Source organism: Nerophis ophidion, linkage group LG22 (assembly GCF_033978795.1).
Source record: "Nerophis ophidion isolate RoL-2023_Sa linkage group LG22, RoL_Noph_v1.0, whole genome shotgun sequence".
In the NCBI taxonomy this organism is placed as follows: domain Eukaryota; kingdom Metazoa; phylum Chordata; class Actinopteri; order Syngnathiformes; family Syngnathidae; genus Nerophis; species Nerophis ophidion.
In genome coordinates, this window is record NC_084632.1 from 33,488,989 (window position 1) to 33,512,483 (window position 23,495).

Genomic DNA, 23,495 nt, shown 5'->3' on the forward strand with positions numbered 1-23,495 from the left:
ATCATTAGTAATGTAGCAGCTTAGTTTTGAATGGCAGGGTCCCATGTTGATAAAAATATAACATTTACATAATAAAACCAACTACAGGCTTCCCAAATGCTGTAATAAATTAAGCATGATGACTTGAAACTGTTTGATGTTGCACTTTTTATATGTAGAAGAAAAGTTTTGTCATTTTATTTAATCCAGGCAACAACTTGAGGCAGATTAATGTGGGCAGAATTATTATAGTGTTCCCAATGTTAAAAGGATAAAGCCATTGTTTACTAATTTGGTAAATGAATAACCCCAAAAAAAATTATATTTTGTTGTTTTCTTACTGTACCGAAAATGAACCGAACTGTGACCTCTTAACCGAGGTACGTACCGAACCGAAACGTTTGTGTACATACACCCCTACATATTAATAAAGTAAATTTGTCTGGACAGACCATGAGCACTCTTTCCGGGACATCTTCTGGATTGTCTGTGTGCGTTTAAAAGTACATGTCCCACTACGACAAGCACTCACAAGCATAAAAATAAATCCAGCATTGACTAATAATTAAGAATAACAGCTTTAGAACGCTTGTCAACATCTTCATGACAACTCTCTCCCATGACCGCAGTAAAATCAGACGTAGGCATTACTGTTAGGTTTTACTACTTACGTCTAAAATACTACACGGTCTAGCTCCAGCCTATCTTGCCGATTGTATTGTACCATATGTCCCGGCAAGAAATCTGTGTTCAAAAGACTCCGGCTTATTAGTGATTCCTAGAGCCCAAAAAAAGTCTGCGGGCTATAGAGCGTTTTCCGTTCGGGCTCCAGTACTCTGGAATGCCCTCCCGGTAACAGTTCGAGATGCTACCTCAGTAGAAGCATTTAAGTCTCACCTTAAAACTCATCTGTATAGTCTAGCCTTTAAATAGACCTCCTTTTTAGACCAGTTGATCTGCCGCTTCTTTTATTTCTCCTATGTCCCCCCCCTCCCTTGTGGAGGGGGTCCGGTCCGATGACCATGGATGAAGTACTGGCTGTCCAGAGTCGAGACCCAGGATGGACTGCTCGTCGGGACCCAGGATGGACCGCTTGCCTGTATCGGTTGGGGACATCTCTACGCTGCTGATCCGCCTCCGCTTGAGATGGTCTCCAGTGGACGGGACTCTCGCTGCTGTCTTGGATCCGCTTGAACTGAACTCTCGCGGCTGTGTTGGAGCCACTATGGATTGAACTTTCACAGTATCATGTTAGACCCGCTCGACATCCATTGCTTTCGGTCCCCTAGAGGGGGGGAGTTTGCCCACAACTGAGGTCCTCTCCAAGGTTTCTCATAGTCAGCATTGTCACTGGCGTCCCACTGGATGTGAATTCTCCCTGCCCACTAGGTGTGAGTTTTCCTTGCCCTTTTGTGGGTTCTTCCGAGGATGTCGTAGTCGTAATGATTTGTGCAGTCCTTTGAGACATTTGTGATTTGGAGCTATATAAATAAACATTGATTGATTGATTGATTGAATTTGGCTGCTTTTTCTGAAATAAGGTGATGTGTATTTCTGGTCTTGTCATCCTCCCCCGCGAAAAAGGGCGACACGGCCGTGCAGCTGGATCAAAAGAGACGTCAGAGACGCTTTACTGAACAAAAAGTTGCTTTATTACAAGCTAGCGTCATTAAGCAGGACTGCATTACCTGGAGGAGGTCAAGTAAAAAAATGAGGTACTCCTAACTTGTAGGAGCCCAACCACAGTCTTCTATTCCTTCTTTCTCGGTCTGGGTGTGTGTTAATTCAGGAGAGTACAACCTGACCATGTTAGGAGATATTCATGTGTAAGTGACTGGGAAGACAACTGTTATGCTGATGACACCCAACTCTACATGCCCCTAAAGCTGACCAACACGCCGGATTGTAGTCAGCTGGAGGCGTGTCGGCTCCAGTTCTCTGGAATGCCCTCCCGGTAACAGTTCGAGATGCCACCTCAGTAGAAGCATTTAAGTCTCACCTTAAAACTCATTTGTATACTCTAGCCTTTAAATAGACTCCCTTTTTAGACCAGTTGATCTGCCGTTTCTTTTCTTTTTCTTCTATGCCCCACTCTCCCTTGTGGAGGGGGTCCGGTCCGATCCGGTGGCCATGTACTGCTTGCCTGTGTATCGGCTGGGGACATCTCTGCGCTGCTGATCCGCCTCCGCTTGGGATGGTTTCCTGCTGGCTCCGCTGTGAACGGGACTCTCGCTGCTGTGTTGGATCCGCTTTGGACTGGACTCTCGCGACTGTGTTTGATCCATTATGGATTGAACTTTCACAGTATCATGTTAGACCCGCTCGACATCCATTGCTTTCCTCCTCTCCAAGGTTCTCATAGTCATCATTGTCACCGACGTCCCACTGGGTGTGAGTTTTCCTTGCCCTTATGTGGGCCTACCGAGGATGTCGTAGTGGTTTGTGCAGCCCTTTGAGACACTAGTGATTTAGGGCTATATAAGTAAATATTGATTGATTGATTGATGTATACCATAACTTGTAGGTTGATGGTTAAGATAAACAAGGGGTCTCTCCTCCAGAATAGAGGTATAACTTTTGCATTCCGAAGGCTGGTTTTAGTGCTTTTTCTCATGAGAGAGTTAATTCCAGTCCACATGCGAATGTCCAATTAAGGCTCCTTATTATATCATGGGCTCAAACGCTATTTACTTAAACCTGGAGGTTGGCTTTCTCCAAGTTGAATATAAAGATTCAGCATATGTAGAACATAATATCAGTTAATTAATTAACTTCAAAAGGTAAAGAAACAAAAGAACACAAAAAAAAACATTTGACATTCTTCTCTTCAGTTTTTAATTATTCTACCTTGCGTGACTGAGCAGCAAATACATTTACGTAAATCTAAAGGCGGGAACAACAGACGTAAACAGGAAGTTTCCCAAATTCTAGACAGTCCCATTTCATATCGCTCTAGCCCAGACATGGGCAAACTACGGCCCGTTAGGCTTTTTAATCCAGCCCGCCGAACTTGTCCAAATTATAGTAAAAACCTCCTTTTTTTCCCCCTTTCCCTGCAATGCCCACGTTTCCCCAATAGATGGCGCACTCAAAACACATTGACCGCTGTTGGAGTGGCGCGTATTTCTCTTTATTTCACTTTAATTTTCACTTCGTTTCACGTCACCATTAAGCCCTTCTGTAAAAATGAGCGGACCAAAGAGAAGGAAAGTGGACAGCGAATGCCGAGTGTTAAATAAGGAGTGGACAACAAAATACTTCTTCACTGAAGTCCGATCAACGGCTGTATGTCTGATATGCCAAAGAGTACAATATCAGCCGTCACTTTGCCACGAAGCATGCAAACTATTCTAGCAAGCAGTCAACACAAGAACGGGCGGCTACTGCTCAGAGGTTGGCAGCTAATTTACAGAGTCAACAGAACTTTTTTCACCGACAAACTGCAATTCAAGAGTCAAGTACCAAGGCAAGTTATTTGCTGGCATTCAAATTAGCAAAGGCTAGCAAGCCTTTTTCCGAAGGCGAGTTTTTGAAAGAGTGCATGGTAGAGACAGCAGGTCTCTTGTGTCCGGAGAGCAAAGCCAAGTTTGAAAAAATCAGTTTAGCACGGAACTGATTGACGAAGGTATAGTCAGCGAGTTAAACAAAAAGGCGGGGTCCTTTAAGTTATATTCACCAGCACTGGATGAAAGTAACGACATAAAAGACACTGCTCAGCTCCTAATTTTTATTCGAGGGATTAACGACAGTTTTGAGATAACGGAGGAGCTTTTGAGCATGGAATCACTGAAAGGGAAAACGCGAGGAGAGGACTTATATGAACAGGTGTCTGCTGTCATCGAGAGAATGAAGCTACCTTGGAGTAAACTTGCCAATGTCACCACGGATAGATCGCCAAATTTAACTGGAAAAAACATCGGGCTGCTAACTCCAGACTTTGATGCACTGGCAAAAAAGGGAGACCAACAACACTGTTCCCGCTGAAATGGTGAGTTTTTCTGCTGTGTTATGAAAAAATGCATATGGAAAGTTTAAAAGTGCGTCTTTTAATTAAGAGCAATGCGCATTTACGCACAGCAGCGGTACAGTAGCTTAATTAACACGCCGCACATCGCTCTTATTTGAAATTTAAATTTTCAGCTGCAGGTAGGATATTTAATACAGCCTATGTCTGTGTGCTTGGCAACGATACACGTGTACTGTTTGCGTGTGAAGGCGAGGGTGTCCGTGGCGAGTTTGTAGAGCGCGCGGTCAGGACAATCCATCCATGATTTTGCGGAGTTTAACACAAGTAGATATTATTGAGCTTGAGTATTTCGTTGTGTAATAATATGTTTTGAATGTTGAAAGTGATTCCATTTTTCAATAAATGTTGATTTCTTTAACTTTAACTCACACAAATAATAAATGAACCCACGCATCGCAACGGTAATACGATAGACCTAGTGCTTGTCAGGGGTATCACCGTTTCCAAAGTTACGATACTCCCGTATACTAAAGTATTGTCCGATCATTACCTTATAAAATTCGAGGTTCAGACGCATGTTCGTCAAACTAATAATAATAATAACTGCTATAGCAGCCGCAACATTAATACAGCCACAACGACAACTCTTGCTGACCTACTGCCCTCGGTAATGGCACCATTCCCAAAGTATGTGGGCTCTATTGATAACCTCACTAACAACTAGACACCGAACTAATTGATTGATTGATTGAACTTTGCACCTTCGATTGAAACTTATTAAAAACAGACGCAATCTTAATAAATCACAGTGCGTATGTTATTTTAATCTATTTACATTTCCTCCTCACAGTATCTGCGAAATAGTATGTAAATGCCATATCTTGCATATTCCTTGAGACAAATTTAGTAACTGATAAGGGCTATTTTTCACATTTGAAAGACAGTTAATAAATTGGGTTGTAGTGTTCTTACTGTGCTATGAGGTTTGCACACACTACATTTAATGCTTTAGTATATCCGGCCCAAACACTCCCTCCAAATGCACCTGGCCCGGCCCCTCTGTCAAATTTTAAAACCCATTGTGGCCCGCGAGTCAAAAAGTTTGCCCACCCCTGCTGGAGGACTCTCGCCGGGACCCACACTTTGTCCACGCTATGGGCTGGGCCCTAGGAGAGATGCAGCCCCCGAATTGAGACACAGCTACAGAGAATCATATGTACTGTATCATTCTTTCATAAATCATACATACTTACATCGTGTACTTCTGTAAGTAAACATGGAATAAGTAAAATTGTTTTCATAATCTACTAAGGTCATCTATTGATTTTACTGCTATTTTGGTTGTTCTTCCATTATTTTTTTAGATTGGATCAAAGAGTCCGAAGAAGCCGTCACAGAGGTGATAAGTGGTTGTCAAAAGTGTGAAACCTGTGAGGACTCTTCTTCGGCATGGTAATGCCGGTGTGGTTTTCCCGTGGATGCGTCGAAGCAGAACACAGCATAGGTAAGCTAAAGGGTATTTATTTAATAACAAAAGGCTGTGAACAAAAACACTGGTGTAAAGAGAAAAGGTAAACAAAAGACGCTAGCGTGAAAGCTAGGATAAAACACAAGGAAAACTAAAACTTGGTACGAGGACACAAAGGAGTAAACAAAAACATTCAGCATGAAAGCTGGAAAATAAAGTGGCTTAGCGTGAGAGCTAGCGAGAAAATACATGCATGGAATGATGAGAGTCGTCACTGTTGCGCGTGGGCAAATTCAATCAATCAATCAATGTTTATTTATATAGCCCCAAATCACAAATGTCTCAAAGGACTGCACAAATCATTACGACTACAACATCCTCGGAAGAACCCACAAAAGGGCAAGGAAAACTCACACCCAGTGGGCAGGGAGAATTCACATCCAGTGGGACGCCAGTGACAATGCTGACTATGAGAAACCTTGGAGAGGACCTCAGATGTGGGCAAACCCCGCCCTCTAGGGGACCAAAAGCAATGGATGTCTAGCGGGTCTAACATGATACTGTGAAAGTTCAATCCATAGTGGCTCCAACACAGTCGCGAGAGTTCAGTTCAAAGCGGATCCAAGACAGCAGCGAGAGTCCCGTCCACAGGAGACCATCTCAAGCGGAGGCGGATCAGCAGCGTAGAGATGTCCCCGATCGATACAGGCGAGCGGTCCATCCTGGGTCCCGACGAGCGGTCCATCCTGGGTCTCAACTCTGGACAGCCAGTGCTTCATCCATGGTCATCGGACCGGACCCCCTCCACAAGGGAGGGGGGGACATAGGAGAAAGGAAAGAAGCGGCAGATCAACTGGTCTAAAAAGGAGGTCTATTTAAAGGCTAGAGTATACAAATGAGTTTTAAGGTGAGACTTAAATGCTTCTACTGAGGTAGCATCTCAAACTGTTACCGGGAGGGCATTCCAGAGTACTGGAGCCCGAACGGAAAACGCTCTATAGCCCGCAGACTTTTTTTGGGCTCTAGGAATCACTAATAAGCCGGAGTCTTTTGAACGCAGATTTCTTGCCGGGACATCTGGTACAATACAAATTAGGATCCGAGAATGAGTAAACAGAAAAGGTGAGCTTAAATAAATGATAAATGGGTTGTACTTGTATAGCGCTTTTCTACCTTCAAGGTACTCAAAGCGCTTTGACACTACTTCCACATTTACCCATTCACACACTGATGGAGGGGAGCTGCCATGCAAGGCGCTAACCAGCACCAATCAGGAGCAAGGGTGAAGTGTCTTGCTCAGGACACAACGGACGTGACGAGGTTGGTACTAGGTGGGATTTGAACCAGGGACCCTCGGGTTGCGGACGGCCACTCTTCCACTGCACCACGCCGTCCCAATAGGAGGGTGAAAATTAGTAGCAGGTGTGCGGGGCGAGACTAACAGGTGGACTGATGTGTAACCATAGTGATGGACAAAAACAGGAAATAAAAAGGGTCAGACTGAGAATGGAAAAAAACAAACATGTGAAGATCCGAGCAGCAGATCGCAACAAAACCAACTGTAAACACATTGAGAACTGAAAAACCAGAGCCTTTCGCTAATTTCAGCCCTTAAGTAAACACTCCTGCCAAGCGTCCATTATCTGACCCACTCTCTCTGGCTTTCATCTCTCACCTCCTGCAGACACACATATGACATTCCACACACTCTATTATAACAAGCCACATTCCCTGGAACACTTTATCTGCTATGTGCCTGTCTATGGTTCCTGATTCCCTGAGGACACTAAACCCACCCCTCCTCCTCAGCCCACACCTGCCACCCCGTCCTCTCATCCGCCAAACACACACCCCTTCTCCTCCCCCCCCCCCCCCACCCCCCGTCCTTATCCTTAGACATCTGTGGCTCCCACTGCAGAGTGTCACAAGCAGCTAGACTTTTTCCTCGGATCTGTCCAACGGACACACTGGATGAAATAGCCTACAGCGACTCGCTGTAAGTATTGTGTTCGAGTAAACGCAAGATTCAAAAGAAAGCCTATTTAAAGCTTGAGAAGAAAACGGAGGAGGGTCTCCGTTACCCCCATGAGAGACATGGGAGGAAATGAGAAGAAGATTCTGGTGATAGCCAATGTGCCCAGTTATGAAAGGTGAGTCCTGTCCTGGAAAATATATAGTTGTACAGGGTAGTTGCGATGTAGAATATTTTTACTTTAATTGTGTTTGTTTTGCTTGGAATTTACATGTATGTAATGCAAACTTACAAAGGCATAAATATCATATTTTGAATTCCAACACCCTCTTGCCAGAGGTATCAGTTACATGCGTTGCAAAGTGCAACTTGTCAAGTCATTCAGCATACTTTTTAATCATTGCATTAAATAGCTCTGCTAATCAAGAAAGCTTTACATTTGCAATATGTGTTCCTTTTTTCATGTTTTTAAAATCACTTTTTTTTTTTTCAAACTCGCAATAGAAAGCTTGGAAAAAAAACTAAAACATTATTTCACAAACATCTAAATACATAGTACAAAGCAGAGTGCTGCGCTGTCTGCCGGTCCCTAAAAATAAGATCTTGGCTTTGTTCTTGGCGAAATGGGAAAGCACTCTGAGTGAAAGTTCTACAGTTACACTGTCTTATAGAGTTGCGGCAGTGTGAGGGACTGGAGCGGCTGTGGTTACTGAAAATGTCAGTTGGTGCAAAAATCAGCGTGTGCAAGTGTCTATCTGTATATACTCTACAACATGTGCACACAAGTTTATGCGACTTAAAGTCAACTCAAAGACAACTCAATTTTGGGGTTTGCAAGGGTTTGGTAACACTTTCACTACTTGTTAAAGAGAACAGCTTTGACTCAACTATTTGCCTTGAAAAGCTTTGAGCCCAATGGTGATAATATCTATACTCTGCTTTGGCTATGATAAGGCCGAATTAAGAAGGCCAGCTCATTAGAAAACTGATAACAAGTTAAGGCATTCAGTCAGTATTTGGTTTAACTATCAAGCAGGCAATGTAGTTTTTCTGTCTATTAATTTGAAGATTCAATCGTTTTGTTTGGGCGTTTGTAGAAGAAATCACTTCCTCTAATGCCTGGCTGTGTTGTGTTGTACATTTTTTCTCACTTCTGACTGACACCATACAGTTGGATGATGATGCTGTGTTCTATTCTACAATTCACACACACACACACGCACACACACACGCGCACAAGCTTAAACACATTCCTATGGTTTATAGGCTTTGATAGCTGTTTCCATGCAACTTTTAAACCTGGACAACTGAGGCCTTGGGGAGAACACTCCCTGCAGTCCCATCAAAACATGTACTCACTTAGACCCTGTGTCCTGAGTCTTGTACCCTCCTCGCATGTAAAAACCCCTTGAGAGTTAGGACTTTGATTAGAAACCAATGTTTACATGAGTGAGGATCCTATACTGTACATGGGAATGAAAATAATACTCCTGCCTTTAAAAAAGAAAGTCCATCCATCCATCCATCATCTTCCGCTTATCCGAGGTCGGGTCGCGGGGGCAGCAGCCTAAGCAGGGAAGGCCAGACTTCCCTATCTCCAGCCACTTCGTCTAGCTCTTCCCGGGGGATCCCGAGGCGTTCCCAGGCCAGCCGGGAGACATAGTCTTCCCAACGTGTCCTGGGTCTTCCCCGTGGCCTCCTACCAGCTGGACGTGCCCTAAACACCTCCCTAGGGAGGCGTTCGGGTGGCATCCTGACCAGATGCCCGAACCACCTCATCAGGCTCCTCTCAATGGAGCAGTGGCTTTACTTTGAGACTCCCCCAGATGTCAGAGCTTCTCACCCTATCTCTAAGGGAGAGCCCCGCCACACGGCGGAGGAAACTCATTTCGGCCGCTTGTACCCGTGATCTTATCTTTTCGGTCATGACCCAAAGCTCATGACCATAGGTGAGGATGGGAACGTAGATCAACCGGTAAATTGAGAGCTTTGCCTTCCGGCTCAGCTCCATCTTCACCACAACGGATCGATACAACGTCCGCATTACTGAAGACGCCGCACCGATCCGCCTGTCGATCTCACGATCCACTCTTCCCCCACTCGTGAACAAGACTCCTAGGTACTTGAACTCCTCCACTTGGGGCAGGGTCTCCTCCCCAACCCGGAGATGGCACTCCACCCTTTTCCGGGCGAGAACCATGGACTCGGACTTGGAGGTGCTGATTCTCATTCCGGTCGCTTCACACTCGGCTGCGAACCGATCCAGTGAAGTGGTGTTCTTCAATAATTGATTGTCCTGCATGTTCACATTTTTTTCATACTCAAACATTCTAATGGCTTGTCTTTTATTGCTTGGTCTTGATGTGGCCAAGGGGTTTTAAGGGTTTCATGGCTTTATTAGAAAGTTTATCACAGCATAATTTACAGAGCAAGGGTTGATAAGTAGAAACCATCATTTGACTGACTGATCTGATATTTTCTTTTAAAAAGCAGTTTTCTATTTCTTGGCACGCTGAGACCCTTCTGGTGTCCCATCGTTTGCCACCTTCTCTCATTTCAAAACAGTGACGTTTGTTTTTGGCTCATGTTTTAACTTACCTAGCAGCACATAATGATAAAAAAAGCTCAATACTAAAAGTAGTGTGACAGCTTGAAGAATGGATTTTTCAAAAAAGACACCCGCCGGACAAAGAAATAAATGGATATGACTTTTTGGCCCTGCGATGAGGCGGCGACTTGTCCAGGGTGTACACCTCCTTCCGCCCGATTGTAGCTGAAAAAGGCACCAGCGCCCCCCGCGATACCAAAGGGAATAAGCGGCAGGAAATGAATGGATGGATGGACTTTTATGTATTATATGGCCCTGGGCCATAGACTGAGGGTTAGGTACCTCCTGCTCTAAAGCAGGAGGTACCTTACCCTCAGTACCTATTTGTACATTGGACATTTGTTGGATCTTAAACTGATTTTCACTTAAATGGGCTGTTTGCAAGTTGGTCCGAGTTAAATGTTTTAAGTCAAAAAATAAAAACAACAAAACTTACCATTGGTGGTTTAGAATACTGTTTTTTAATCTATTAATTACTTCATTAAAAATTCACAATTATCACATTGAATAAAAAGGCTTGTCGGCCCTAGAAACGCACACGAGCCCCACACTAGGGGTGGGCGATATCGCAAATTTGGGTATCGATACCGATCCGATACCGGCCAGTATCGCCGATACCGATACCAGAAGTGTCGTCATCTGATGGGGGGACTTCGGGGTACCGATACTTTTGAAAAACAAATTTGTACTTCCGCCTTTATTAATTGATTATGATAATAATACAACACAGGGCAACGATTTAAGTCAAAAAATAAAATATTTATTACAAATGTAATATCAATAGCAATAAAGTAATGCAAATAAGGTGCAAACAACTACTGAACCTGGCTTGTCGCCTCAAAACACACAAACACTTAAGGTAAATAACAAAACTCTAGTTATTGAACAAAGTTGTAAACATGAACACAAAACAAAAGAACTGTGAAATTCAAATAAAAAAGTAATATCAATTACAATAAAGTAAATAGTGCAAATAAGGTGAAAACAAACACTGAACTTGGTTAGTCGCCTCACAACACACAAGAACTTAAGTAAAAAAGAAAACACTAGTTATTAAACAGTTGTAAAAATGAACACAAAACAAAAGAACTGAGAAATTATTATCGTTATTTTAGTGCAATAAAATACTTTACAGTTTACAACCAAGACATTAAGTCGCACTGGAAACGCACACGTGTGTGTGTGCGTCCGAGTGAACCTCGGAGCGAATTATACTGATGTGTGTGCGTGAACGCACCAGCGTCATGTTAATTGTATTTATTTTATTTTATTTTGGGTTGAAGATGAATTTTTAAGTGTTTTTAAATCTCGTTCGCGACCTATCACTAGGGAGGAGGGATATAGTGGTGAGGAGCGCTGCGCCCACATTTTTTTTTTAATCGCAGTGATTCGCTTAATTTGGTGAAGTATCGATACCATCACGCCAGTATCGATACGATACCGATACTCACCAGGTATCGATACTATCGATACTTGGTATCGATACGCCCAGCCCTACCCCACACACGCACGCACGCACACACACACACACACACACACACACACACACACACACACACACACACACACACACACACACACACACACACACACACACACACACACACACACACACACACACAAACACAAACAATCATTTAAAAATGCATGCTTTGGTCGCAGCATTCCTGTTAAACCGGTGAGTAAAATCATATGCTTTTCCAAAACACTGTCTGACTAAAGAATCCACAAATAACTCTACTTTTGTCACGATTCATATCAAACTTAAGAAGGTCAGTGACTTCACTATAAAAGTGGGTGACATTGTTATCACCAGGAAAGATGAGATCACCTACCTAGGTTCCACTCTAGAGGCTAATCTTTCCTGTGATAAAATGGCAACCAAGGTGATCAAAAAGGTCAACCAAAGAACGAGATTCCTCTACAGAATCTCCTCTCTGGTCAACAAAAGCACCTTGAGGATTCTAGCGGGAACTCTCATTCAACCCTTCTTCGATTACGCTTGCACCTCCTAGACTCCAAACATCCCAGAATAAGCTAATCCGGTTACTTTTAGACCTCCACCCCAGATCACACCTCAATCCAACCCACTTCTCCAAAGTGGGCTGGCTCAGGGTGGAGGACAGAGTAAAACAACTTGCACTGAGCCTAGTCTATAAAATCCGCTACACCTCCTTGATACCGAAGTACATGTCAAACTACTTCCTTAACGTAAATGACCACCATAACCACAACACCAGGGGGAGCTCCACAAACCACGTTAAACCCAGATTTCGATCTAACAAAGGTCTTAACTCATTCTCTTTCTATGCCACATCAATGTGGAATGCACTCCCAACAGGTATAAAAGTAAGTGCATCTCTATATTCCTTCAAAACCGCTCTAAAACAACACCTCCAGGCAACTTCAACACTTTACTAATACCCTCCTCCATTCACATCCCATCTCCCCGGATTATAAACAACTCAAATGTACTTCTGATGTATATACTTGTTCTTATGCTATCTGAACTCACTATGTTCTCTGCTGGCTGTACATATCCTACTAAATAAGACCTACACTGTTTCAATGTCCACATTTCTCTGTTGATGCAATTGTTGATGACTGAAGTTCTGCTATCAACCAAAGCTCCTCATCCCACCCCCCGGATTGTAAATAATGTAAATAATTCAATTTACATACTATGATGATTAACTTGTGTGATGACTGTATTATGTTGATAGTATATATTTGTACCATGAATTGATTAACGTGGACCCCAACTTAAACAAGTTGAAAAACTTATTCGGGTGTTACCATTTAGTGGTCAATTGTACGGAATATGTACTGTACTGTGCAATCTACTAATAAAAGTATCAATCAATCAATTCGCGACTCGGATCGTTTATTGTTTCGCCTGTTGATATGTTTTTGATCATGCTTGGATTCTGCCGATCCCTTCTGTTATGTATGTCCTTGTTTAGATTCGTCACCATGGTTTCGTCATTTGGTTCTCCTGCTCTGGCGTCATGCGCACCTGTGTTCCGGTTATTGTTTCTGTATTTAAGCCCACCTGTTTCCTTTCTTCGGTCTTGGCTCATTGTTTGCTGAATGCAAGTCACGTTGGTTTCTCTGCTTTTCTCTGCTTTATTTGTGATAAGTCTCGTCTTAGCTTTGTGTGCGCTCAGCACGTCACCGTTTGGACTTTTTGTATCCTGCTAAGCTTAGCGTTAGCTTCCGTGCGTAATTATGCCTTTTTGTCAGTGTTCTTTTTATTTTTGTATATTAAATCAAGTTTTACCTGCAATCCTGCCTGTCTGCTCGTCGTGCATCCAAGAGGTGACAACTTCGCGCAACAAGACGCGCCGCAAATGTGACAACTTTGCTTTTGTTCCCAGTTTATATCTTCAATGATAGCTACAATTCTTAGCTAAATGTTGTCAAAAAGCTGTTCCATAACTAGTTTTACCCTTCATCTGCAGTTTTGCAAAAATTGAAACCACGTACAATATGTGTTTAGCTCGTAGTGCACCATTGGTGCACATCATGAAGCAATTTCACCACTTTTTTGTCAAGGCGTAGATTTTGGTGGTGTTGGTTCCCCGTGGTGCAAAATGATTGGAACGGACGTGGCATGAAATGGTTAATGGGTTGTTTTATAGCGCTTTTCTACCTTCAAGGTACTCAAAGCGCTTTGACACTACTTCCACATTCACCCATTCACACACACATTCACACACTGATGGAGGGAGCTGCCATGCAAGGCGCTAACCAGCACCCATCAGGAGCAAGGGTGAAGTGTCTTGCTCAGGACATAACGGATGTGACAAGGTTGGTAGTAGGTTGGGATTGAACCAGGGACCCTCGGGTTGCGCACGGCCACTCTCGCAACCGCGCCACGCCATCCCGAAGGTAGTGGCATCTTTAATCTTAACTCAAAAATATTACAAAAAACAAAGGGTATAAACAAAAGGCGCTCTCAGTAGAGGTTCAAAACTTGACTATGAAAAAAAAAACTTGCACTAAGGCAAAACTATGGACATAAACTAAAACTTGCACAATGGCAGAACTATGAACAACTAAAACCAAAACACTTACTGTGACGAGAAAGGAACATGGGTCTTTTGCATGGATACATGGGTGTGGAGGGTGAGTAGAAGGTGATGTTGCCAGGCCTACTACTTGGCAACTGTGGCCTTAATAATACTGTGGTTATTGAAAACAGGTGCGTGACATGGCGACAGGTGAAAACTAATGGGTTGGCATGGAAACAAAGCAAACAAGGAAGTAAAAAAACAGGAACTAATGGAGTCTTAAACAAAACAGAACATAACTAAACCAAACATGATCACAAGACATGACAGAGCCCCCCCGTCAAGGACAGATCCCAGATGTCTAAAAATTAACAAAAAACGAAGCAGGATCAAGAGTCATGGGAGGGCGGTAGGGGGACATGGCGGTGGGTCGCCAGCCCAAGTGACCCCGGATCCACCGAGGCAGAGTCAGGTGGCGGCGACGCGTAGAGGGCCGCTGTACCTGACGAGGTGGGCGACCCGGGAAGGGCCACATCCGTGGCCGACGAGGAGGTCGGCGCACTTGGCGTGGCGGACGACCACGTAGCAGTCACATCCGTGGCAGACGAGGAGGCGAGCACGTCGTCATCGTGGCAGGCGTGGATGCAGCGGCGGCTGACGGGTCTGTCGTGGGTGCGGTGGCAGGTGGCGAGGCTTGTTGTGGTGAGGCTTGGTGTGGCGCGTCAGGTGGCGGGTCTTGGCTTGGAGGGTCCTGGCTTGGAGGGTCTTGGCGTGGAGCTGCGACTGGCGGCACTTTGCGTCGTGGCTCTGTGACTGGTGACGCTTTGCGTCGCGGCGCTGCGACTGGCAGCGCTTAGCGGCATGGAGCTGCTACTAGCGGTGCTTGGCGGCATGGAGCTGGCACTGGTGGCGCTTGGCGGCGTGGAGCTGTCACTGGCGGCGTGGAGCTGCCACTGGTGGCGCGGAGTTGCCATTGGCGGCGCGGAGCTGCCACTGGCGGTGCTTGGCATGGTGCAGGTACAGGTGCTAGGCGTGGAGCAAGTAATGGTACCTGTCGTGGTGCAGGCACTGCCACTGGCGGCGTGGAGCTGCCATTGGCGGCGCTTGACATGGTGCAGGTACTGGTGCTAGGTGTGGAGCAAGTAATGGTACCTGTCGTGGTGCAGGCACTGGAGGTTGGAGCTTGGCGTGGTGCAGGCACTAGAGCTAGCCGTGGACTTGGTGGTGGACGTGGACTTGGTGCTAGCCGTGGACGAGGACTTGGTGCTAGCCGTGGACGTGCACTTAGTGCTAGCCGTGGACTTGGACTTGGTGCTAGCCGAGGACTTGGACTTGGTGCTGGCCGAGGACTTGGACTTGGTGCTATAATTGAACTTGGAGCAGGTGGCCTAGCTGGGGGTTGCGACTTGGCAGGCCGAAAGACTGGTGGTGGTGGTCGGGCCGGAGGTTGCGGCTTGGCATTGGCAGGCTGAAAGACTGGTGGTGGTGGCCGGGCCGGAGGTTGTGGCTTGGCAGGCCGAAAGACTGGTGGTGGTGGTCGGGCCTGGGGTTGCGGCTTGGCGTGGCGCCACTGAGCCACCCCACCCGTACCGTTCCCTGCCCTAGCCCCCGCCCTCAAGGAGCGGATACCAGACGCGCTCCCTGCGGTCTGGAATCGTCTTTTGGGGTGGGTGAAGGGAGGTCAGAAGGTGATGTCGCCAGGCTGACTACTTTGCAAATGTGGCTTAAATAATACTGTGGTGATTGAAAACAGGTGCGTGTCATGGGGACAAATGAAAACTAATGGGTTGGCATGGAAACAAAGCATACAAGTAAGTGCAAAAACAAGAAGCAATGGAGTCTTAAACAAAACAGAACATAATTAAACAAAACATGATCACAAGACATGACATTTTTTCCGTGTTGGATGTATGAATGTAACGATAAATGGTATGATGATAAACCGCAGTAATATTCCCAACGGTTATTATTTCTCTTCACATTAAACCTGCTGTGCACTCTGAATACAGAGTGAATTATCTATACTGGTAAGAGTATTGACAACAGAAACATAAACTCACGTGAAGTCACATAAACTGAAAGTGACACCCAATACCTGTATTTTCTTCATCATTAAAAAAATACACTAAAACCTCTACGAATTAAAACGAAAACCAAGATGAACACATTTGAACAATAAAAATAAAACATATGTCTCTATAAAGTCAGACAAATATTTCATGTTTATTCTGCCACAAATGTATATTGTATATATTTTATAAAAATTGAAAAAAAAATACTACTTGGTTAAAAGATTTCAGTGTGTGTATCAGTAAACTTTGAGCACATTCTACAATGCCATAATAATTGTGATGACCGTGACATGAAACTTCTGTACCGTTGCATCCTTAGTTCCATGGCATAACAGCATGAGTGCTGCCAGCCCATACTAGTGCCTTGATCATGTTCGTTCTAATGAATTTGAATTTTTCTCTTTCATCTAACAATCTAATTTTTGTGGTATTTTCTCTGGGCAATCAATTAGATTAGATAGTACTTTATTTATTCCGTCAGGAGAGTTCCTTCAGGAAAATTACAATTTTCAGCACAATCCCATTCAAGATCAGACAAACATTACAGGGAGACAGAACAGGATCGCTGACGGGTCTGCCGGCTTCCAGCGCCCCTTACAAAAAAGATGACATACAGGTAAACGGGGGGGAGATGGGAGAAAAGAATAGAAGATTAAAATAAAATTAAAAAAATCGGTCTTAGCCTGGGCCCTGGAGTGGGGGTGCAGACTAAGGCCAATGGAAAAAAACAACAACTCATAGCCATAGTACACATCCCTCTTCCATGTGTGTAAGAGGGAAACATCAAACATCAAAGACCACAGAGGACATTAAAGACATTAAAGCAGCAGATACAACCAGACACTTCTACATACAGCTATGAATACAAAGTAAAAGAAACATATCCACTGTGGTGGCCTCTGCGGTGTTCCACGCCATCGTCCGCTGGGGTGGAGGGAGCATGGCCAGAGACAGGAGCAGACCCAACAAAGCAACCAAGACAGCCGACTCCACTCTCGGCCAGTGTCCAGTCCGCATGGATGAGCGAGGATACGTCCAAGGTGACTGAGGTGTCCGACACCTGCTCACCCAGCCAAGACACCGCAAAGCCTCTCCGTCCCAGCGCTCAGTGCTAGCTCCACAGTCCTGTCCCCTATCCGCATCTCCTCCAGTACATCCAAACAGACTCTGGTGTAGCAGAGACCCAGCAGCTGGTCTACATGGCCAAAAGGCTCCCAGGAGGCGGATCCAGAAGTCCACAAAAAAAGCACCACAGAGGTCACGTAAGTGCCACCCCTTGTCACACAGTCCCAAAGGGTCCTGGACCAAAATGCAAAAAAATATAATAACACATGAAAACAAAAGGGAAACACAAAAGGATGACGCAAGAGCACAGAGCTCCTGCCTACAGCAGCCACTACAGCAGCACCATCTTGAAAAAAAAAATTGATCAATTGATCACAACTGCACTCTTTGGTTTGTTGGAGAACAGACCTGGGCAAATTAAGGCCCAGGGGCCACATGCTTTTCAAACTGGCCCGCCGGCCATTCCCAAATAATTTTTTTTGATCTTTAAGATGGAAACTGTATCTGCCATTATGATGTGGAGTGATATTTTCAAATGACCGTATGTCTTGAACTATACAAAGTACTTCAGTGGTTAGAATCTGCACTTTTGCATGATATACTAGTTACTATGGTAATTTAAGTCATAGTACCTCAGACGAGGCACCAGGCAGTGTGGGTGGGGAGCGTTTCCACAGAGTGTTTCCAGAGCGGCAAGCCTATAATGCGGGTGTCAGGGATGGACATGAGGGAGATTTTTACAACAAAGTTCTAAAGCTTAGTGATACATCAGATACAAGGCGACTCGGTAAAGAATCTGGGTGTTATCTTTGACCCAACTCTCTCCTTTGAGCCACACATTAAAAGCGTTACTAAAACGGCCTTCTTTCATCTCCGTAATATTGCTAAAATTCGCTCCATTCTGTCCACTAAAGACGCTGAGATCATTATCCATGCATTTGTTACGTCTCGTCTCGATTACTGTAACGTATTATTTTCGCGTCTCCCCATGTCTAGCATTAAAAGATTACAGTTGGTACAAAATGCGGCTGCTAGACTTTTGACAAGAACAAGAAAGTTTGATCACATTACGCCTGTACTGGCTCACCTGCACTGGCTTCCTGTGCACTTAAGATGTGACTTTAAGGTTTTACTACTTACGTATAAAATACTACACGGTCTAGCTCCAGCCTATCTTGCCGATTGTATTGTACCATATGTCCCGGCAAGAAATCTGCGTTCAAAGGACTCCGGCTTATTAGTGATTCCCAAAGCCCCAAAAAACTCTGCGGGCTATAGAGCTTTTTCATTTCGGGCTCCAGTACTCTGGAATGCCCTCCCGGTAAAAGTTCGAGATGCCACCTCAGTAGAAGCATTTAAGTCTCACCTTAAAACTCATTTGTATACTCTAGCCTTTAAATAGACTCCCTTTTTCGACCAGTTGATCTGCCGTTTCTTTTCTTTTTCTCCTATGTCCCACTCTCCCTTTTGGAGGGGGTCCGGTCCGATCCGGTGGCCATGTACTGCTTGCCTGTGTATCGGCTGGGGACATCTCTGCGCTGCTGATCCGCCTCCGCTTGGGATGTTTTCCTGCTGGCTCCGCTGTGAACGGGACTCTCGCTGCTGTGTTGGATCCGCTTTGGACTGGACTCTCGCGACTGTGTTGGATCCATTGTGGATTCAACTTTCACAGTATCATGTTAGACCCGCTCGACATCCATTGCTTTCCTCCTCTCCAAGGTTCTCATAGTCATCATTGTCACCGACGTCCCACTGGGTGTGAGTTTTCCTTGCCCTTATGTGGGCCTACCGATGATGTCGTAGTGGTTTGTGCAGCCCTTTGAGACACTAGTGATTTAGGGCTATATGAGTAAACATTGATTGATTGATATATCAGATTGGAGTTTTTTTTTTACCCTTTGCATTCATATTTCACTGTGTTTTTTGCATTTTGCTTTAGTGTAAAATATGTCGATCGAGAGTGGGTGTGACGTTCATATATTGTCAATATTCAGTGTTTTATCGTTCATAGTCAATATTGTAGACCCCACATTCTTCATTGTCATGTAAATTTCGCGTGTCTCATTCAGTAAAAAAAAAACATAAAATTCAATTTAATTTTTTAAGGCGGTCTGTCATAACATTTTAGCGTTTAAGGAAGTTTTATTGTAATTGGTTGTAATGGACATAAATAATGTTTTCAGAGAGAGATAAAAAAGAGGGTTTAATGATTGTAAGTACATCTCAATCAATCAATCAATGTTTATTTATATAGCCCCAAATCACAAATGTCTCAAAGGACTGCACAAATCATTACGACTACAACATCCTCGGAAGAACCCACAAAAGGGCAAGGAAAACTCACACCCAGTGGGCAGGGAGAATTCACATCCAGTGGGACGCCAGTGACAATGCTGACTATGAGAAACCTTGGAGAGGACCTCAGATGTGGGCAAACCCCCCCCCCCCCCTCTAGGGGACCGAAAGCAATGGATGTCGAGCGGGTCTAACATGATGCTGTGAAAGTTCAATCCATAGTGGCTCCAACACAGCCGCGAGAGTTCAGTTCAAAGCGGATCCAAGACAGCAGCGAGAGCCCCGTCCACAGGAGACCATCTCAAGCGGAGGCGGATCAGCAGCGTAGAGATGTCCCCAAGCGATACAGGCGAGCGGTCCATCCTGGGTCCCGACGAGCGGTCCATACTGGGTCTCGACTCTGGACAGCCAGTACTTCATCCATGGTCATCAGACCGGACCCCCTCCACAAGGGAGGGGGGGACATAGGAGAAAGAAAAGAAGCGGCAGATCAACTGGTCTAAAAAGGAGGTCTATTTAAAGGCTAGAGTATACAGATGAGTTTTAAGGTGAGACTTAAATGCTTCTACTGAGGTAGCATCTCGAACTGTTACCGGGAGGGCATTCCAGAGTACTGGAAAACGCTCTATAGCCCGCAGACTTTTTTTAGGCTTTGGGAATCACTAATAAGCCGGAGTCCTTTGAAAGCAGATTTCTTGCCGGGACATATGGTACAATACAATCGGCAAGATAGGATGGAGCTAGACCGTGTAGTATTTTATACGTAAGTAGTAAAACCTTAAAGTCACATCTTAAGTGCACAGGAAGCCAGTGCAGGTGAGCCAGTACAGGCGTAATGTGATCAAACTTTCTTGTTCTTGTCAAAAGTCTAGCAGCCGCATTTTGTACCAACTGTAATCTTTTAATGCTAGACATGGGGAGACCCGAAAATAATACGGGTCTATTTATATCAGCTCATTATGAGTCAGTTCCTTCCAGAGCATTTGATTAATATTGGTTTTTGGAATCAGATTTGTTAAGTCGATTGCCTTGTTTGGCATGTTGTACGTGCTGGTTAGTTTTAAGAATAGACTCTTTGTGTATAAGACGTGGTTTTCCACCTGTTAAACTGCAAGGAAGTTAGCTATAATTATTGAATATGATTCAAATCAAGAGTAAGATTGCTAATTCAGTAATAATATTTGAGTGGGCCCCAGGGTCCACTGTACTGGAAAAGTTGGGTCAAAAGGTTAAGAACCCCTGCTATAGTGTACCAAAAATAAAACCCAGCATTCAGCGATCCCCTTAGGGCCATCTGGGCTTTCAGGAATTTATGCCCATTTCAGTGCCACTTGACACTTTCAGAAGAGGCAAGGGTTTTTAAAAGGTACTCTTCCAAACAACAAAATTATATGTATAGTTTGGATGATGCTGCTTATAAATATATTTTTTCAATAATACTTCAACAAAATATGAATGTAAGTTCATAAACTGTGAAAAGAAATGCAATAATGCAATATACAATGTTGACAGCTAGATTTTTTGTGGACATGTCCCATAAATATTGATATTAAAGATTTCTTTTTTTGTGAAAATGTTTTTTAGAATTAAGTTCATGAATCCGGATGGATCTCTATTACAATCCCCAAAGAGGGCACTTTAAGTTGATGATTACTTCTATGTATAGAAATCTTTATTTATAATTGAATCATTGGTTTATTTTTCAACAAGTTTTTCATTATTTTTATATCTTTTTTTCCAAATAATTCAAGAATTACCTACAACAGTGGAGAATGCAGGAGAATGGAAAGTGAAGCGTTACGTCACAAATATGTGAATATTAAAAGCACTTGAAATTGTGAAGAACATTTTAATAAAAAAAAAAAATGTTGATTAATGTTTTTTTAAATTGATCAATTACAGTAAAATATATATGATGCTTATTGTGCGATTATATGGTCATGGCACTTTCTAACAACATCAATCAATCAATCAATCAATGATTATTTATGTAGCCCTAAATCACTAGTGTCTCAAAGGGCTGTACAAACCACAACAAAAACCACAACGACATCCTCGGTTTAGCCCACATAAGGGCAAGGAAAACTCACAACATGGTAAATAACTGTGGTATTTTTGTAATGAGGCTTTGCCTTGGGTCTCCCAAATATGCCTGTGACCAGACCATCGTCTACTATAACAGAGAGGGAGCTTTAAATTCTCAGTGGTGGGTCATCAGGACCATCAAGGCCTTCTATGCTGGCCAAACATAACCAGAAATCATGATCATAATTAAATAGAAAATTATTATAATTTTTTTAAATCTAAAAGTATTCATATTCTCTTCTTATGCTCCTTCCAGCGCTGTTGTTTTTAGTTTATAGAGTTTTTATCCAATCAGAATTCAGCTTATGTTGCCATGCTGTACCAAATCTGCCTCGAGCCTTCAGATTCAGCATCGCGAGCAGCGCACAGGGGACATACAATGATAGACAGTTGCAATAGCCAATTAGATCCCACGTTGTTGTCAGTAAGGCCTATTAGAGCAGGGGCGCTCACACTTTTTCTGCAGGCGAGCTACTTTTCAATTGACCAAGTCGAGGAGATCTACCTCATTCATAATTCTAATCTATATTTATTTATTTATTTATGAAAGAGACATTTTTGTTAACAAGTTGATGGTGTTTAATGATAATACAAGCATGTTTAACACACATAGATTCCTTTCTTTCATGAAGACAAGAATATAAGTTGGTGTATTTGATTCTGATGACTTGCATTGATTGGAATTAGACAGTGGTGCTGATAACGTCCTCATTTTCAAATGGAGGGAAAAAAAGTCCTCCTTTCTGTCCAATACCACATGAAAGTGGTTGGATTTGGCATCTCATTCGTCCAACTTGCATATTCGTTTTTAAACGCTTTGTTATGAGAGTAGCATATGTGTGTGTGGCCCTTTAAGTCGCAGCACACAAAAAGGGACGTCAGTGAGTGTCTGGTTGCTGAAGGCGGGGGAGAAATACATTGGCATCAAACTCCGTAGCTTGCTAGCTTGTGCACGCTAGCTTTCTGAGACTCTTATTTTGTTAGCACAGGCAGGATGAAACAGGTCTTTTATGGTGAAGACAGAAACTGTGCAGTCGGTCTTTAGAGTTTTGACAGCAGGTACGGCCCAAGAGTCTGTTGAAATAAAAAGTGTTTCTCTCTGTCCGTCTGTCAGTGATAAATTGAGAGCTTTGCCTTAGGGCTCAGCTCCTTCTTCACCACAACGGATCGATACAACGTCCGCATTACTGAAGACGCCGCACCGATCCGCCTGTCGATCTCACGATCCAGACTTCCCCCACTTGTGAACAAGACTCCTAGGTACTTGAACTCCTCCACTTGGGGCAGGGTCTCCTCCCCAACCCGGAGATGGCACTCCAGCCTTTTCCGGGCGAGAACCATGGACTTGGACTTGGAGGTGCTGATTCTCATTCCGGTCGCTTCACACTCGGCTGCGAACCGATCCAGTGAGAGCTGAAGATCCCGGCCAGATGAAGCCATCAGGACTACAGAGTTGGGGCTGCACAATTCCTTACTTTTATATTATCAATCCACTTATATTTCTGTATTATTATTACATTGGGCTTCACGGTGGAAGAGGGGTTAGTGCTCCTGCCTCACAATACGGAGATCCTGAGTAGTCAGGGTTCAATCCCGGGCTCGGGATCTTTCTGTGTGGAGTTTGCATGTCCTCCCCGTGAATGCGTGGGTTCCCCCTGGGTACTCCGGCATCCTCCCACTTCCAAAGACATGCACCTGGGGATAGGTTGATTGGCAACACTAAATTGGCCCTAGTGTGTGAATGTGAGCGTGAAAGTTGTCTGTCTATCTGTGTTGGCCCTGCGATGAGATGGCGACTTGTCCAGGGTGTACCCCGCCTTCCGCCCGATTGTAGCTGAGATAGGCACCAGCACCGCCCAAGACCCCAAAGGGAATAAGCGGTAGAAAATGGAAGGATGGATTATTACATTACCGTATTTTTCGGACCATAAAACGCGCCGGATTAAAAGGCGCATTAAAGGGATCATATTA

At 44.1% G+C, this 23,495-nt stretch overlaps 1 protein-coding gene across 2 annotated transcripts in view; it reads left to right on the plus strand.

Moving 5' to 3' along the window:
* Positions 1-7,301: 7,301 nt before the first annotated feature.
* mylk4b (myosin light chain kinase family, member 4b) overlaps positions 7,302-23,495 on the plus strand; it is a 103,813-nt gene continuing 87,619 nt past the window's right edge. Inside the window, exon 1 of one of the 2 annotated variants that reach the window (XM_061883745.1) lies at positions 7,302-7,564. In XM_061883745.1, coding sequence (XP_061739729.1) covers positions 7,500-7,564 — 65 coding nt within the window. In that variant the 5' untranslated portion in view covers positions 7,302-7,499. The remainder of the gene's footprint in view (positions 7,565-23,495) is intronic. The other variant, XM_061883746.1, reaches the window with a different exon arrangement.